Raw genomic sequence first — 18,574 nt, 5'->3', positions numbered from 1 at the left:
AATCATGCTACTTAACAGAAACAGGAGGGGTCAGTGGAAATGCCATCTGTGCAACAGCACCAACCGACCCAAACCATTTGCATGTTATCTGTACAAATAACCTTGTAAAAACCTTGCAAAACTACAGGCGTCCCAGTTCACGTCTCAGCCTTTTAAGTCGCTGTGATACACTAGCGCTGTAAAAAACATCAAGTCTTATGCCTGAAGGAACGAGTTAATTCTGAAGCACAAAGAAACCTTGGCCATGAGCAGAGAAACAAAGAATAAGATCCTCTTCAAAGCCACTTCCATTAATGCAGACACAGGAGAACCGTTATATTGATTTGAACTTTCCACTATAGCTCCTTATGTTTCAGAAACTATCTCACCTACTTCTTACAGTGTTTGGAATTTCTTTTTTAAAAGCTATTAATACATGATGAACAAGCAAGAAAGTGGCTAAGCTGCAGAAACTACTTTTTTAAAGGTTAAATGCTAGCAATCATTAATATATGATGGCTTGAAAAACTGCACTTAAAAAAAGACAGAAGCAGTCAAATTTGCAGATGATAGAAAGATGGGAAGGACCAGCTGAAAATTGGACAACTAGGATAATGGCAAAATGAAAACTCTGGACGAACTGTGGACTGCAACTCTCTCCTACATGAAGATTACAGAATTAATGACCAGATAGCCAACACTTTTGAGAATGGCAAACTAAGCAAGAGTCAACACTGATGTGTCACAGAAATAGCAGATTTCATTTTTTTTACTTGTAGTAACAACCATGTTTTCAAGACACACACAAAAAACAGTTATACTCAGCATCACTCCAACCTTGGTTAGAAGTTCTGGACACTACATTTCAGGATTGCATTAATAAGTTGTTGTTGGCATCCGTCTGTCTCAAGAGACGATGGAATGAGCCTCTGGGGATGAAGTCAAACAGCTGCATCAGCAGCACTAAAGTGACTTGTCCAGATGAGAACTATACGGATTTTTATTTTTTTAAAGAGTGTGCTGGCAACAAATCCTTCCCCAAGCAACAATATTTATTCTGTCTCTAAGAGTAATACAGCTGACTGAATAGCAAGCAAGTTGAAAAACAAGCATCACTATTTAGTATTACAGTGGTACCTCGGGTTAAGAACTTAATTCGTTTCGGAGGTCCGTTCTTAACCTGAAACTGTTCTTAACCTGAGGTACCACTTTAGCTAATGGGGCCTCCCACCACCGCCGCGTGATTTCCGTTCTCATCCTGAGGTAAAGTTCTAAACCCGAGATACTACTTCCGGGTTAGCGGAGTCTGTAACCTGAAGTATCTGCAACCCAAAGTGTCTGTAACCCGAAGTACCACTGTATTGTTATTTATTAAATTTGTATACCGCCCTATACCTGCAAGTCTCAGGGTGGTTCACAGAATAAAATTACAATATAAAAATATATATATTTCTGCCCCTGTTCCTCTACCTGTTCCTAACATTATTCTGAAGTTTGCTGAAATGGAGCAAGCGGAAAACTGCTTGTCGATAAGAATTGCCGTATAAAACCACTGTGTATTACTAATGCCATCTCAAGCAGAAAGGCTCCAATTTTACAATGTACAGTAAGGTGAAGTCTTACATAATGAGAATGAGAAGCTTTTTAAAAAAAAGAAAGAAAGAAAAAAAGCCGAAGCAGTTGAAGTACTTCTCAAATCCTGAAAGACAAATCCCCATGCCCTATCCCAATCACCTTTCGCAGGCTGAATGGAATGTTACCATTTATAAAAATGAAAACCGAAAAGGGAGTGTAAAACACAGAGCAAATTAGGAAGAAAAATACTTACTGCCAGGGCTTTTGACAGTTTGGTTCTGTAATTGTTCAGAACAATGGTAACAAAATCTTGCTGAGGTACATAGGCATAGCCGCCATGCAGGTAAACTTTTCTCACACGGACTAAATCCACAGCATCACAGAAAGGAACCTGAAAGACAGAAATGGCAGATGTAATCTCTGAAAGGGACAAGCTAGGCCATTTTTGATAAACACCTCTATTTATTTTTTCTGTGCACACTCACTGGTCCTGAGAAGCCTAAGGTGAAACAAGAGTGCTTCCAAGTCTAAATTTGGGAAGATTTCTTTAGCAATCATTTCACAGAAATTACTTTCCTTCTGGGTATAATGGGTGAAATTCAACTTAGCACTAAGGAGATTGCTTGCCTTCTTCCTCCCGATTCACATGTTGTTCTGGAAGTTCTCTCAAGCCTCTAGAGTGGATCTGAGGGAGGTACGAGGGGCACAGGAGGAAAGACCCATTGCATTAGGAGGAACCCTTGTGCCAGCTTCTACTAAGAGAACAGCGTAGTTGAATGCAGCCCAGTATTTGTTTTACCCAACTTCCACCCAGGGAAATACATCATCTGCTTAACTGCATAGATATTTGCAGTGTAGGATTACTATATACACTGGCAAATCATTTCCTTTAAGGCAAGTCATATACATAAGAACTGTAGGCAGAAGCAATTAGAAAATGAAGTAGTAACACTATTCGCCCAAATGGGTTGGGAAATTGAGGTTATGAGAATGAAAATATAGTGGTACCTTGGGTTACAGACGCTTCAGGTTACAGACTCCGCTAACCCAGAAATAGTACTTGGGGTTGAAAACTTTGCTTCAGGATGAGAACAGAAATCGCACGACGGCGTGGCGGCAGCGGGAGGCCCCATTAGCTAAAGTGGTACCTCAGGTTAAGAACAGTTTCAGGTTAAGAACGAATTAAGTTCTTAACCCGAGGTACCACTGTACAGATTTTTTTATTTATACAAAATGCTGCCACCACCTCAGCCTGCTCACTTACCTTATAAAAGACAAACTCTTCTATTTTAACGCCACCCAAACCAGGAGTTGAGTTTCGCAGCTTCTCTCCAATGTTCACCTTTTCGGATTTTGGAATCTAAAACAAAAGTCATTGACTTTGAAAATCACTGAAAACATAATGTTACAATGTTAAAATAAATGAGGCATCTAAGCTAAGCCTTGCAAAAATGTGGAACTCAGGTGTACTATTAAAGGAAAAGGAATACAAAAGAATGACAAAGGAAGACTCATCCGAATGAGGTAGTAACTATTTGAATTAGTTCCAAAAATGGAACTAGCATTAAGAAGTTGTGTTCTATTTCCCTCCCCCCTTCAACATCCTCTATCCTCAAAACTAAGCCTTTGAGTAGTAAAAGCAGAAACCGAGTCTACCTTCCCATGGTTCCCATGGTTTTACAATAAGGAGCCTTATGCACCATTAAGCAAGCTGAATGGAATAGAGCCCCATAAGGAAGGCCTTTAGAAGTTCTTCCATAGTTGCTTCCCAAGGCTCCTGGATATTCCACAATTAGCAGTCCTGCCATCACCCCAAAATCATTTCAACCAACCCAACATCATAAGAAGATATGTTTAAGATCTTCAGACGATGCCCTGTTGACTGTGCTGCAGCCTAAGGAACTCTACCTTGTGATAGCACAGAGGTGAATATTCTCCACACTGGCATCTTTTTTTCGTGGAATAAATTCCCCTCACCCCCACCGCCAATACCTGCAGGTGAGGTTTCCATCATTTATTAAAACTCAGCTTTTCACTCAAGCATTGCCTGACCATCGATACCAGTTTTAAACTGCCTTCTAGAGCGTCTTGATAGTTGGATAAGTTATTTTGAAATGAAGCACTTTCCAAAGAAAAACAAGAAACTAGCATGGACACCAACTTTCTTTTTAAATGTTCCAACAAATTTCAAGAACCTGGTGTCTAAAATCCTAATAATAATTCTTGTAATTAAACTCATAATTTTGTTTTCTAATCACATTTCCATTTTTGTAGGGCTGCAAGCTTAAATCAACTAATTGGTGCAGACTACGACTAAACCATTAATCTAGGATTAGACGTTTCTCACCATCATTCAATGGGGATGTTAATTATAGTACTTCAGGGCCTCTCTTTATTGCCCATGACATTTCTAGGGCTGCTTGGACAACTGTCACTATTACTCTTTATCATTCGTCTTCCTTCTAATTAACATTTATTTCCCCCATCCTTTAAAATTCACTGGGGGTTGGTAAATGCTTACAGAGAGGAGCCCCAAGAGGAATGGCGGGCTAGCAGCCACCACTGTTGGTGAGCAGAGTTCAAATGGAAGGTTGCTAGGCAGCTCACAAATGAAGCTGCGTATTGGGCTGCAGCGGGTGGCAAACAAGGGGAAGGTGATTGTCATTCCTTTCAACCCCTGCCTGTTTGCTTGCTTTTTAAAAGAAACAAGCCAAAAGGGAATGAAGACATGGCTGCAGTATGCTGGGCAGGTAGCAACTGCCACCGCTGATGAATCAAAAAGTGAAGTCCAATGGCCCTTAATGAATCTTATGGCCCTTGGTTAGTCAGCAGAGCGTAATAAAGATAAGATGAAGCATTGCAAAACGTAGACCACTAAGATTGCTTCCAGAAGGTTGGTGGCTTAAGCCCATGCAGGGATAGATGCGGGTAGGATTTTTGCATTGCAAGGAGCAGGACCAGTTTTTGGGTCCCTTCCAACTTACAATTTTGTGATTCTGTGTGATTCTTTTTTACCTGGACTCCATCTTCAAGATATGCTGTAAGCTGTGCAGAGTGGTTGGGGAAACCCAACCAGATGGGTGGGGTATTAATAATAACTATTATTATTATTATTATTATTAAGATCAAAAACTTTCTTCTTTGGCTTTCTGGCCTATGTTTTCCCATGGGAATCAATAGAACTCAATAGAACTCAATTTAGTTTCTGGGCTGGGAACTGGTTCACCACAAGAGGTTTAAGGCAACTCCTTTTCTATGCCTCTGGCTGGGCTTGCCCAACCTGTCTGCAACACCTGGCCAAAAAAATATGGGTAGGGAATCTTGCTGAAAATAAAGTTTTCTAGCTCAAGTTCCCACTGAATTGCTGGAAGTGAATACTAACAGCTGCCATTTTTAGAAATGTATTATGTAGACACTAATCTCCAAAACAAAAGCAAAAAAACCCACCATCATAAAAACCAAGTGGTTTTGATCCAACTACTGGAATTCAAATAGGTTAGAAGCCACGCTTCAGCTAGGCAAATCAAAGCACAGGAGATACCAGGCACTTTAAGCTTTTAATTAACTGCTGTCAAAGCACAGTTACCCTTTTGTTGCTTTCACAGAAAGTCAAGAACATTCCATTCACTGAGATGCTGAATTATCAGTGTGCACTTATATCCCTCTACTGCTCAATTAGAAAGGTTTGAAAGTGAAATAAAATGAAAGATGACTGCTCTTTTCAGAACTATTCAGTGATAAAAACAGGAAACTGAAGAACTGCCATTTGCACTACTTAACAAACCTCTCCAAAGACTTTTTGTTGAAAATCACAACAAAATCAAAGAGCAGCTACCTGGGGAAAAACTGAACTTTACTGACTTCTGCTACCCACCCTTATTTTTTGGCACAGCCGGCCGGTAACTGCATTGTAGAGCATTAGCTCCTCCATCTGACTATTCCAGGACACCATTTTTCCTCCCTCGATAGCGCACTGCAATGTACTCTTAACAAAAATTTTGTGTGTGTGTGTGCGCGCGCTTAAATACAGGTGTATTTAAATACAAATTCAGGAGTCAGTAAAGTTCAAGCAGTGGACTGCCTTATGGAAGACATCCAGTCAATAATATCTCAGAAACAATATTAGTATGAACAGAACTATAAACTTCAGTTGTACTGTACCTTGCCATTTTCACTAGCTACAATCATAACTGCAAAAGTTTTAAAATGAAAAAAGGAGTATCCATGTTTAATAACAACAACAACAAAAATAGTATTTTTAAGTCTAGTTAACGGTCTAGGGTCAGTCAAACCACAAGCAGCCAACAGCCTTCCTGGAGTGCTGAAACACTCTGAAGCACTTCTAGGAACTGAAAGTGGATTGGCAAAAAGGTGGGAAAAGGAGCAAGATAACCTTTTGACACCTTGTGCATTTAGGCTCGGTGGCAACCCATGCAGGCAGTGGGAAAGGCTTCCTTCCCCTTTTCTCACCTTTATTGAACAAGTCTAAAAAGTTTAAAAGAAAGGTTAGAAAATGGGAAGGGTCCCTTCCCCATTGCCTGGTAAAAAGAGAGAGGGAATTAGTCTCTCTTCTGTTGAGTGAAAGAGAAAGGGGCCCATTTTCCCTCCATTTCTTAGTTAAGTCCGGGTAGGCCCTTAGAGAGCACCTTGTCTGGGTTGCTCTGAAAATAGTGATACTACAAATACTGTTCCAGCTTCCCAGGATGCAACTCAAAAAGATAAACTGCAATACGGTTTCTACTACCCCAAAGGGTTTTTTAAAAAATGAATGTATTCCGCCATTTGTCAAAGGATTTGAACTGAAGGCTCTCACATATTGTTTATCGGGTTGGTTGCTGTTGGGAGGGTTAACCTTTCCTTAAGAAACACAAGTATAACCAAAGAGAAACCTTCGTACAGATCTTGTTAACCTTCACCATTCCCTTGTACAATTCTGTAGCAACTTTGTCAGCCAAACTGACCTTCGCAAACTTCATTTTAACCCATCCCCTTGACACAACCTTTCTCAAGTGCTTTTTTGGGGGTGGGGAATGATTTCTACTTGGGGAGGAATTCAACGGTTTGCTTTGTTGACCATTCCATCAGTCTCCCTGCATGCTGCTCAGGGGGCTCTGCTGACACACCCCCTGAACTAATTGGGCTTGCAGGAAGAAGAGCCCCACTGAACAAGCTGAAGTCCTTGTTCAGGCTTCCACTGATAGGACTCATGAGCTAAATCTCACCCTTAGTATGCAAGGATCAGGTGTTAGAGTACAGGCTAATTCACACGTCACACTAAGCCAAACCATGGCCTAGTGCTAACACATGACCATACAGGCAGCAGCCACTTTGCTCCTCCCCAGTCCTTTCTTACTATCGTGCCATGCTGAGCTAAGCCAAGGTTTGGCTTAGTGTGACATCCCAAATTGGGCTTGTGGATAAGCTCACTCCTCATTGAGTACAAGCTGTGTGATGTGGCTGGACCCAACTGCCATCAACTCTTTTAAAAATAATAATAATAATTTTTTAATTGGTTTTCTTTTTTAAAGCACAAAATATAGCAACTTTTCGCATACATATCAAATACATTTCCCTCCATCCCTTCAACTGGTTTTCCAATTTCCAGTAAATTGTATGTGTATTTTAACTGTCAGTTTCTGTCCTTCTATTTATATCGAGTCCCTTTTTGTCCATAGTCAGATACCATTTTTACATTACGTTACAAGATTTATTTCAGTCTTCGCATTTTTACATTGACCTTTCAAATACTCAATAAATTTACTCCATTCTCTTTGGAATTTCTGGTCGCCCTGGTTCCGGATCCTAACAGTCAATTTGGCTAACTCCGCATAGTCCATCATCTTCATCTGCCACTCCTAACTGCCATCAACTCTTGACCACTGGTCATGATGGCTGGAGATGCTGGAAGCTGGAGTCCAGTCAAGTCCATAAGGCCAGAGGTCCCCCCACCCCTAATCTAAACTATCTCCAAGACACCCATCACTCCTGTAAAATGATGGCAGCCTGTCAATGTGGTACACACACTAATCAGTAAAATTAATTAATTAGGTGCATCATCTCTATCATTCCCTTCACAGGTTAAGATTATGAATTAGGTATATCATCTCTACCATTCCCTTCATAGGTGTCGCCTATTAGCGCAGATTTTTTCAGTGAGAGCATTACATCTTAAGAAAAATACATCTAGTAAATTCAAAAACCCCAGATAAAGCTGTTGACAGTGTGTATTTTACAACCTAACATGAATGTGTTTTTCACCCAAAAACAAAGCTTGCCCGTAGAAATGAGTCAATCTGTTTGGGATGCATCTTCATAGATGGAACATCAGTTTGTAAAACTCAGAGCCAGAATATGGATTTGGACAGCTGTATAGCATTTGGTCTGCGTACTACATAGTCACATCTTTCCTGCTGTCGTATCAGGAAGAACCATACTCAAGATCCTCAGAAAAGCAATATAAGATTACTTATGAGGCATGGCTGGAGATCAAGTGGCTTTCTACTGACAAGCACAGCAGCCCAAACATGCATTATGGTCAAAAAGGAATGGCGGGGGTGAGATTACAAACTTTGTTCAGATATTAAGCATTTCAACACTACCACGTACACCGTAATTCAAAGTTGTGAAACTTACAACAACATATGACAAGCTGACATTTTCAAGGAACTTTTTAGTCAATTCTCCACTTAGCTGAGTGAATCTGTAGCGGAAAAGATCCATTTCTTGCTGGATAAACCACCGCCTAAGCTCCTCCCTGCGATGGAACATGAAACACGTGTTTTAATTGTTTTTAAAAACACATAACCACAGTTCTCTACATAGTTTTCCTTTGAAAGTCAAATGAACAAAAATGTAACCTGAAATCTTCCTACAACATTCCAATTTCTACTTTTGGATCAGCGTTTCCTATATAATTTATTTCTTAACAAAATAGTTTTCATTGCTCTTTATTATGCTATTTGCTTCTGTTACGTTCTTTTACCTGGACAAAAGAAGTCTCTTCCACTCCATAATGAGTGGCTCCTACAACATTTGAGAACATCCAAGCGCATGTTCACTTAGAATGGTGGCAGTGTGTGTGTGTGTGTGTTAAAAAGTCTTGTGGCTGTGGTTGGCCAGGTCAGGCACTGGCTGAGGGATCCATGGATGTTCATGAGTTCCTCACTAGCCTGACCCAGCTGCATCACTACTCACTGACTTCCACAATGGACCCCTGGGTTAACCACTGCTACACTGGTTGGGTGCTGGTGCAGCTTTTAAATAGCATATTCATATATACTGAATATATATATAGAGAGAGAGAGCACGCACACAAGTTGGGTAAATTAATACAGCAGCAACCACCAAGGATATATGGTTTGTTCCTATTCAAAAGTGGCATCAGTGCCCACCCATCACTAAAATGCTGTTCAGATGCAGCTCTAGGAAGAGAAGAAAAAGAAGAGGAGGAGTTTGGATTTGATATCCCGCTTTATCACTACCCAAAGGAGTCTCAAAGCGGCTAACATTCTCCTTTCCCTTCCTCCCCCACAACAAACACTCTGTGAGGTGAGTGGGGCTGAGAGACTTCAGAGAAGTGTGACTAGCCCAAGGTCACCCAGCAGCTGCATGTGGAGGAGCGGGGACACGAACCCGGTTCACCAGATTACAAGTCTACCGGTTTTAACCACTACACCACAGGGATGTGCCGCTGTTGTTCCTGCAGCAATGGTGACAGCAGAAAAAATACTGCACAGTTGTGGCTGGGTTGGGAAGGGGGGTGTTTAAGCAGCGTGTGTGGAAATTTAGCAAAGACTCCATGGGTTCTGAAAAACGTAAGAGGGCAATGTGTTCTGACAGAGCAAAGAGATAAGAGATAAAAGAGATAAAAAGACATCAGCAATGCTTCTCTTCTAAGCTCTCCTGTTGTTGAGATGCCCTTGGCTCATGCCACGCGCAGAAACTTTGATATGTTGAGAACTGTACATTTTAGAAAACTGGAAAATAGTGAGGGGCCGGGGAGAGAAAAACCCTGGAAAATATTTGTGAATAAAAGCAGTGACAATGCAAGCTTTTGCCTCTTGGTGGCACTATTGGACTACTAAAATCCAGCTTTATTTTTCATTACCATCATGCCACCAGATTCACTGAAAAATAATGTCCAAAGTTACCTCACCAACTTGATACAGGATGAGACAGGATATGTGGCTTTTAAAATAAAGATCATTTTAATGCTTTTAAATAAAGACTTCAAACTTTTGCAGAAAAGTCCAAGGCTAATGCAGCTAACATCATTTAAAATATAATAAACTTGCATCTTAAAAGACCTAGATGGTCACTGATTAAACTGGAAATGGTTACCTGCTTCCTAGAAAGAGTCTCTTTAAGAAGTCTGAATGCCTCCCTCTTTATAATAGTTTTCAGTATTTAATTGTAACACCATATTAACGGGTAAGTTTATTTTATTGATAAGTTGTGTTGCTGTTTTTTTCCTTAAAAGGCACACACACAACACTATACAAATATATGTCCTTTTTAACACACTGCAATTTACACTTACCTCTCCCCACAAGCAATGCCGAGAAACAGGCTCAATTCAGACAGCTCAACAAGTCATGGCTTTCGCTAACAATAATTTAGAACCCAACTCATGGTGTGAACTTCCAAATGAACAAGAAAACCATGGTTTGGATTTGCTTATCTGCTTGGTTTTCCAGTCTTTTAACGTTCAGGTTCCTAAGCTTACTCCCTTCTCCATGGTGCACCTGCCTCCGGAGATGAAGTGATAGCTTTAATTATAGCTTGTTAATTTGGACAACATGCCAAACCATTGTGAATCATTCGTAACAATAATTGGATGGGATGTTTCAACTCGGCCATTATGATTTTCATTCTGAAATTAGCAGTGTTTCCCAAATAAGATTAATCCTAAAAGATCTTGGAATGTGGATCAACAAATGGTTAAAAATACACTTTCTCAAATCTTAAAACCCACAACATGATGTTTGTGCTTATTACATTCAATTAAACAGCAACTGGACAAACAATACCTACGACTGGCAGTAGGCAAGGCGCAATATGAAATGAGAAATGTGATCTTTCCTTCTTGCATCATAATCCTCTTCAGCCAAAGCCTAAATTACAAAAAAGCATGTTAAGAACAATCATATAATATACTGTAACAACCACAAAAAATACTTTAATATAAATAACTTTTAAAATAAATAGACTTGCAGCACAATCTTATGCATATCTACTTAGAAGTAAGTCCACTGAGTTTACATCCAGGCATAAGGATTGCTACCTCAATTCTACAGGTCAGTAGTGGGCACATTGCAGGCTTCCGGAATCTATGCTGGGGTTTTTTACTACCAGCCAAGATCCATCAACTTGATCAGGGACAAAATCACGGCCAGATGCAAAATTACAGGAAAGCATACAAGGCATTCTTCATTATGGGACATAGCTTTAGAACGCTCTGCCCAGAAAGATTTATTCCTTCGCCTTTGTCACTTGAATTTCAGTAGGCATTTCATCTGTTTGATACTATCTGGCTTTTTCAACATCTGATTTTTTTTTCCTTCAACCGAGATTTTTATCTGCCACTCTGCCCATTTCATTTTATTTAGTATGTTATTTCTATGTTATCACTTTTTATATGCAAGTTATTAGACACCTTTGGTGGTCTTTTGTACAGGAAAGCCTATACTGGACATCAAGAGCATCTCCACCCCCATTGTTCACCCCACTGAGGTCCAGCACCGAGGGCCTTCTGGTGGTTCCCTCACTGCGAGAAGTGAGGTTACAGGGAACCAGGCTGAGGGCCTTCTCGGTAGTGGTGCCTGCCCTGCGGAATGCCCTCCCATCAGATGTCAAGGAAATAAGCAACTATCTGACTTTTAGAAGACATCTGAAGGCAACCCTGTATCAGGAAATTTTTTATGTGTTGTAAGCTGTCCAGAGTGGCTAGGGAAACCAAATCAGATGGGCGAGGTATAAATAATAAAAGATTAATATTATCATCATCACCACCACCACCATCATACATGTCACGGGCAAGGGGCCCCTGAAAGACCTAGTGCAACCATTTTAATCTACCAACACTACTATATCTCTAAAATTATTTCTTCCAGTGGCCACAACTACACAGAAATATAAAGTTTATACTCAGTGTTAATTATTCAGTTTTACTTACCTTGTACGGAAATTTAAGAGCCCGAATTTCGGATGCCAGCTTTCTATTATAATCATCTGAACCTTTCACATAACTGACACCCAAGTTCTCTACTACTTTGAGTACTGCAAAGAACAAGACAACGACAGATTTGAAATGTAGCACTGAGTATCTAAGATGTGTCTGAAAACACATATCTGAAAAATGGTTGGGGGGAAATAATTTGTCAACTGATTATAACAAACTTACATAAAAGTATAACTGATAGCCATACTGAAAATAACTCTTTAATGTCTTAACTCTATGATCCTGAAAATGTTGAGGGTGAGTAAGTGTCACATAAGAAAATTTCACAGAAACACATAATCAACCATTCTGAAAATTCAAGGTTTGTTCTAGTCTACACGTTTACTCACATTTGAGTCTGTCCACAGCAAAACTTTCAAATTCTATTAGAGATATATTTTCAGTGGGAGGCTGCAGGTAGAACTGAAGGCTAAGAGGGTATTGATCCTGTCTACCAGCCACCACCTTCAACAACTTCCGTCTGCTGCTTCCAGAAAACAGCATTTTCTCCCTGTAAACCTGTAAGAGGACAAACAGAATCACAGCAGTTTAGGATATAACTAAACAGTAATAAAAGCTGGTCCAAATGTTAACCACACTTCAGAACACAGATTCCAATGGTACACTAAAAAAAACAACACTTTCTTTTATTTATTTTAGGTCTATAGACAAAGTCAGAAGAATTTCAAGATTCAATATTTAAAGATGTATTAGCTGCATCACGTGCACTGATTGCAGGTTGTGGTGGGAGAGGCAGAAGCAAGATAACATATACAGTGGTACCTCGGGTTAAGTACTTAATTCGTTCTGGAGGTCCGTTCTTAACCTGAAACTGTTCTTAACCTGAAGCACCACTTTAGCTAATGGGGCGTCCCGCTACTGCCGCGCCACCGTAGCACAATTTCTGTTCTCATCCTGAAGCAAAGTTCTTAACCCAAGGTATTATGTCTGGGTTAGTGGAGTCTGTAACCTGAAGCGTATGTAACCTGAAGTGTATGTAACCCGAGGTACCAGTGTAGATCAGAGGCAGGAGGACCATGGACTGGATTTAGACTACAATCCTTATGCGTACCTGCCTCAGAGTAAATCCCACAAAGAAGTCAATGCGGCTTGCTTCCTTTTTTATAATTTTTTTTTATTTCGACAAAGTAACAGTCGTAAATAAATAAGAATAAAAACGTGACCCCACCCCTGATACCATTCCACTGTAACTAATCCAACCTCCCAAAAATTCAACATTTCTTGCGATGGTTTGACCCCTTTTATGTTTTAACAGTGCAAATTCTACAGACAACTTCCCTATCTCCTCAAAATCATTCCCCCTGCATATTCCGCGCCTTACCTTAATAGCACATGTTAATTTATCATTAATAGCTACATCCCAGGCTTACTTCTGAGTAAATGCGCTCAGAAGTGAACTGTTGGGGCCTGGGGACACTGGGCGAAAAAAAAATCGAAGAGGGGGAGCGAAAGAGATAAATAATCCTCTCGCACACATACATACCAGAAACCCGCACCTCCAAAGCCACCTGCCACTCACCGCGCGGCCCCTTCAGATCAACACCCAGCAGAACCCAATTTCCCGCGCGAAAAGAAACGCTCGTCCCGCCCCCCGCCCTGACGTCGCCGCCTCGCTTCTTTCCTTCTTCCGCTCGTTCTGATACCGCCCCTCTGAGCTCGCTCCTTCCGCCGGCTTCCCGTGGTTGCCATGGAGGCGGCGACGCCCCGCCTTTTTTTTTTTTTTACTCCTTCACTTCCGGAGCCGGAAGTAGGAGGAACACATCTCCGTCCCGCGGAGAAAAGGCCGCTCTACCCTGTCTTTCAACCCCTTATTCGGCCAAAGCCGTAGAGATAAAGCAAACGCGAGAGTCCAAGCGCAGCTACCGAAGTCCGGTTTCCTAGCGCCACAGCTCCGGCGTCTGAAGATGTGGAGGTGGCATGGTCACTTCCGGCACAATTCGGCCCGCGTTCCGTGTCCATTTTTCCCCGTCTCTCTCTTCTGCCTGCCCTTTCCCCGACCCGAAAAAGATGCAAGCTTGTGCTCCGATTTCTTGTCTTTTTGCGTGCGGAGAGAGACGGGGGGAGGGGGAAAATGTTAATTATTAGCCCAGAGCATCACCTTTGACATCTCCGTAAAAGGCTTGAGTCCTCCGAAGTCACTTAAAAGAGGCTGCAGACATTGCTCTTTTCCAGCATCCAAATTTTATGCGTCTTTAGCTGTTTCTATTTTAGTTGTAAGCCGCCTCGAGTCCAGTTAGGGGGGAAAGGCGGGATATAAATAAATACAATAAAATATAACAATTTATGTTGTCTTCATGTAACATTTTTATAACTGCATTTTTGTAATATTTTGTTTAAGCTGTCAATAATTGTTTAACATCGTTTACAATTGTTGCTTCGGTTTTTTGTACGCAGCTTAGCAATATTTTTAATACATTAAGCAGTACAGAAATTAGATAAGCAAGCAAGTGACAAGCCAAACGTATGAGTGGTATGGCTTCTGCAACATCCACAGTCCCACTGCTTGCACTGGGGAAGAAAAAAAATCCTCTTTCCAGCATTTGGATTGGATCTGTCTGGATTGAATCCATTATCTTCATGGATAGCAAGCAGCAGGGCAGGTTCAAGATCCAGTGGAGGGACCCCTCCACCTCATTACAAAAAAAGAGGCCATGTCTGTAACTATTGCAAGTGAAAACAAGCATGCAAGAGAAGAGCATGCTCCCATCCTATTACCAACCTGATGGTCAGTGCATCTGACTCAAATCACTATATTTAAGATGCTGACAAAAGGCCCAGAATACCTTCAGGATTATATGAAATTGGAACTGGCAGAAGGATGGGGGAAGAGACTGAGCGAGCGTTAATTTCTGAATTAATAGAACTGGGAACAGAAGATTCATACTGACAGATGGTCTTTAATAAATCATTAACTAAAGTGTTTTACTGCATTTTGAATATCTTCTTGTATACAGTGTAGGTAGGCTGTATTCTTAATGCGGGAATGTAGGCACAAGGTTGCTCAGTGCATAATGCCATCTGGTATTATACTTTGCAAATTTGTAGCGAGTGTATCCTTGTTGATTTTTATTTAAGTGTGCATTTAATGGGTTTTAACACAAAGGGGCAGGAGCACTATTCTCATTTTCAGCTTGTTACCTTTCCTCCTCTCCCAGAAATCAAGAGACTCCTATGGCTGTGTAACAGTTTTTACTCTGCTGTAGCAGCAGAAAACTCTGGTGAAAATCAGGCTGCTTGACAAATTACAGTTCTACTCACTGCTTGAAATAGTATTTTGGGAACAGGCACATACTGTAACCTGAGATTATTGTCTTTAGATAGGAAAATATCTTCTCTGCTTCAATCAATAGAAATAATTACACTGTGAAACGGTAAAATCAGCAATGATTAAGTGGGCGCAAGATGTAGGTCATGATATTATGTTTGCTGACTGGGAACAGTTATGGACCACCGGCATGAAATTTACGGCATGTTCTGCCTTGAAAGAAAACATAATGAAAATGATCTATAGGTGGTACATGACCCCAGTCAAGCTGGCTAAGATCTATCATCTGCCTGACAATAAATGTTGGAAATGTAAAGAGTCTGAAGGAACCTTTTATCACCTTTGGTGGACCTGCCCAAAGATTAAGGCCTACTGGGAAATGATCTATAATGAAATTAAGAAAGTCCTTAAGTGGACATTTCCTAAGAAACCAGAGGCCTTTCTCTTGGGTATGGTGGGCCAATTGGTATCAAAGAAGGATAGGACTTTTTTTATGTACGCCACTACAGCAGCAAGAATACTACTAGCAAAGTATTGGAAGTTGCAAGAACTACCCACTCTGGAAGAATGGCAAACGAAGGTGATTGAATATATGGGACTGGCAGAGATGACCGGCAGAATCCGTGACCAGAGGAAGGAGGCGGTGGAGGAGGACTGGAAGAAATTTAAAGTGTATCTTGAGAATTGTTGTCAAATTAAGGACTGAAAAGATGTCGAGGGGTAAGAAATAAAGATTTACAGCTGTAAACTATAAACCATAGGGAAGAAGTTTTAAGGAGGTGATATGTAAAAATTGACTGAAGGGTTGCTAGAGAGAATTGTGAAATAAGGGTGCAGAACAGGAGAGGTATGGGGAAGTCTTCAAGTTTGTATGATTTGTGTTTTTTCTTTTCTTTTATGTTGTATTGTTATTTTTTCTTGTTATGTTTATGTTGTTATGTTTATGTTGTGAAAACTTAATAAAAATTATTATAAAAAAAAAAGAAATAATTACACTGGATATGCAGAAGTTAATTACTACTGCTAAAAAATTAAGCAAGTCCTGTTCTCTCTGGAATTCCCTTCATATAACTGATATTGCATATGAGTCATGGAAGTACTCTCCAGTGCACAAGCTCAATAATTACTGTTTGAAGTAATTGCAGTTGCACATAGCTAGGTTAACACTAATGACCTTTTTCCAATTGTAATAATAGCAAATGTATTCATTTTTAATAAATAGTGCCATGTGTACAAAGATCTTTTTTATCATGAAATAAATAGATCAAATGCTCCCCCCCAACACTAATGACCCCGCTTCAGAATTAGAATTAGTCCTCTTCTGTGGCAACTGTGTACCGTCAAGTTCTCATACAATAATTTTGAATAATGCTTTTTATTATAATTATATATCAAAACACAACGGTGCTGCCCCCTCCCTACTAGTGTGGCTTCCTTACCAGTTCCTATTGCCAAACTCTGTGTAGGTCCTGGGACATACAGTGAAATTGGCTGTAAGTAGGCAGAGTCTCTGGAGCTCCATCACAGTGGCATTCAAGTTTGTTCCACACAGCAGTGAACCTTGGTGGTCTAACCACAACCCCAGTTTGCCAAGTCTCCATCATGTCCTTGCTGCCCTAGCAGAAGGGGATATCAGAGGTGGAAACAGTTCTCTGGCTTCGCCCTCAGCCCATTTCTTGTTCTTGGCTTCCTTTTCCATCTGCTCCCTTCACACATGGTGGCTACTACAGTGTGCCAGCATGAATAAGGCACCAAGTTTGAACTCAGCTGGGAGGACAGTGCATGGACCCTGGCCTACTTCATGGCAGGAACTCCAACCACTCGTAGCCCCTCAAAGGCCAGCTGTTGCCTACGTTTTGAGGCTAGGAGGAATTCTGAGCATCTCCCACAGGAACCCACAACTGCATCAATGGCATTAAAAATAATAATCAATGGCATTAAAAAATGGCTACAGAAGCCCCTTCATTTCTAGGCAGGGTGAGTTACTTTAGCTGTGTGCTGCTTTAAGGCGAAGCAACACTGCGGCTGGCAAAAATTCGCACATCTACCTAAGTTCTCTGATGTTGTCTTTTCTTCTTTGAAAAGGGAAAGTAATTTTTGGTGGTCTTTTTATGTAGGAGGGCAGATGTTGAACACAATAGTGCTTTCATAATGCAAAAAGGAATCCACTATATCAGTCGACACCTGAAATGGTTATTATGCAATGGCATTAAAAGCTAAATAAATTATGATAAACCAGCATTGTGGTCAACAGAGAATGAATGCCACAGTTTGGATGGAAGGAATGTTATCTGCATTTTTTTTTTTCATTTTTGCTACTATATTTGACTTTCACAAAAATGCCCAGATATGTTTCAGTTTGAATGCAACATGAGAAGCTTTTTTATTTCTTTGTGTGACCTGCCACTGGATTTGAATCCTGGCATACATGGTTACCAGGCAATGTCTTTATACATTGCGTGCATATGCTTCCCCAAGTTCCTCGAACAAACTTCTGACATAATATCGACCAGTTATGTAACATCTAAAACCTAAAGGCTAAAAGCAATGGTTGCAATCCCTGTTTGCATCTGCTCCAGCACTTGTCTGCCCATCCTACTTTCAGATTCTAAAACCATAAAGGGCCTCACAATTCAATTCTGCGCATAAGGAGCTCTATCCTAAGCACCCTGGAGCAAAGCTGGGTAACTCCAGCAACTCCAAACTGTGAATCTGATTTTCAAGGGGAATGCAACTAAATCCATATACGGTATGCTAACACACTATACCTAGTTCAACCCTTCTGTCTTTCCAGGAATTAATTTCAGTTTGTTTACCTCCATCCAGTCCATCATTGACCCCAGACCCCTATTCAGAATCTCTCCCCCCCTTCCCAATTTGTGAGGGTAAGGAGAAATAGAGCACATAACCAATGACAACCACCTCTGCACCTCCATACTTTCCTAGCAGCTTCATGCACAAGGTCAAACCCTGCAGGACACCATAGTTAGGCCAAAGAACAAGGTGTGTAATAGGAGACCTGTAAATGCATATAACAATACTGTACCTGCAATGAATTGCTTGCTCCTCCAAACAATCACCCCCCTTACCTCTGACAACTAATCTGTAATGGAAGTCAGTCACACTGAACTCCGTAATCTTTCACCCCAAAAGCATGATGTTTTCAGAAGTCCAGCTAAGTGAGGATTTGAACTCTCATCTTCTTGGCTGAAGTAACAAGGCTTTAAACCAGTGGGGATGCCCGGCCCCTGGTTAGGACCCACAGATCCTTCATTCTTGCCTTAACCCTTCTATTGCCCTAAAACCCGCAACCCTATACGCACTTACCTGGGAGTAAGTCCTGGTGGACTTACACCTCGGTAGGCGTGCACAGAATTGCACTGTAAAACCCTTGATCCTTACTAGGATGGGCGGAGGGGAGAGTTATTGGCGCCCTGGGCGCTGTAGCAAGCGAAACCACCACCATGCAAGGGCTTGCTGCTACCTAGGCGCCAACCGCGCTTGTTTAGGAGCAA

The 18,574-nt window shown here is 41.0% G+C and overlaps 1 protein-coding gene across 1 annotated transcript in view; it reads right to left on the bottom strand.

Annotated features, from left to right (window-relative positions):
• Positions 1-18,574, bottom strand: part of PRIM2 (DNA primase subunit 2) — a 64,238-nt gene that overhangs the window by 45,141 nt on the left and 523 nt on the right. Inside the window, 6 exon segments of the mRNA XM_081857054.1 lie at positions 1,808-1,945; positions 2,819-2,914; positions 8,188-8,308; positions 10,588-10,667; positions 11,729-11,832; positions 12,124-12,292. Coding sequence (XP_081713180.1) covers positions 1,808-1,945; positions 2,819-2,914; positions 8,188-8,308; positions 10,588-10,667; positions 11,729-11,832; positions 12,124-12,292 — 708 coding nt within the window.

Source organism: Podarcis erhardii (genome assembly GCF_964252035.2).
Source record: "Podarcis erhardii genome assembly, chromosome: 3".
NCBI lineage: Eukaryota > Metazoa > Chordata > Lepidosauria > Squamata > Lacertidae > Podarcis > Podarcis erhardii.
This window is presented reverse-complemented; position numbering and strand designations above follow the sequence as displayed.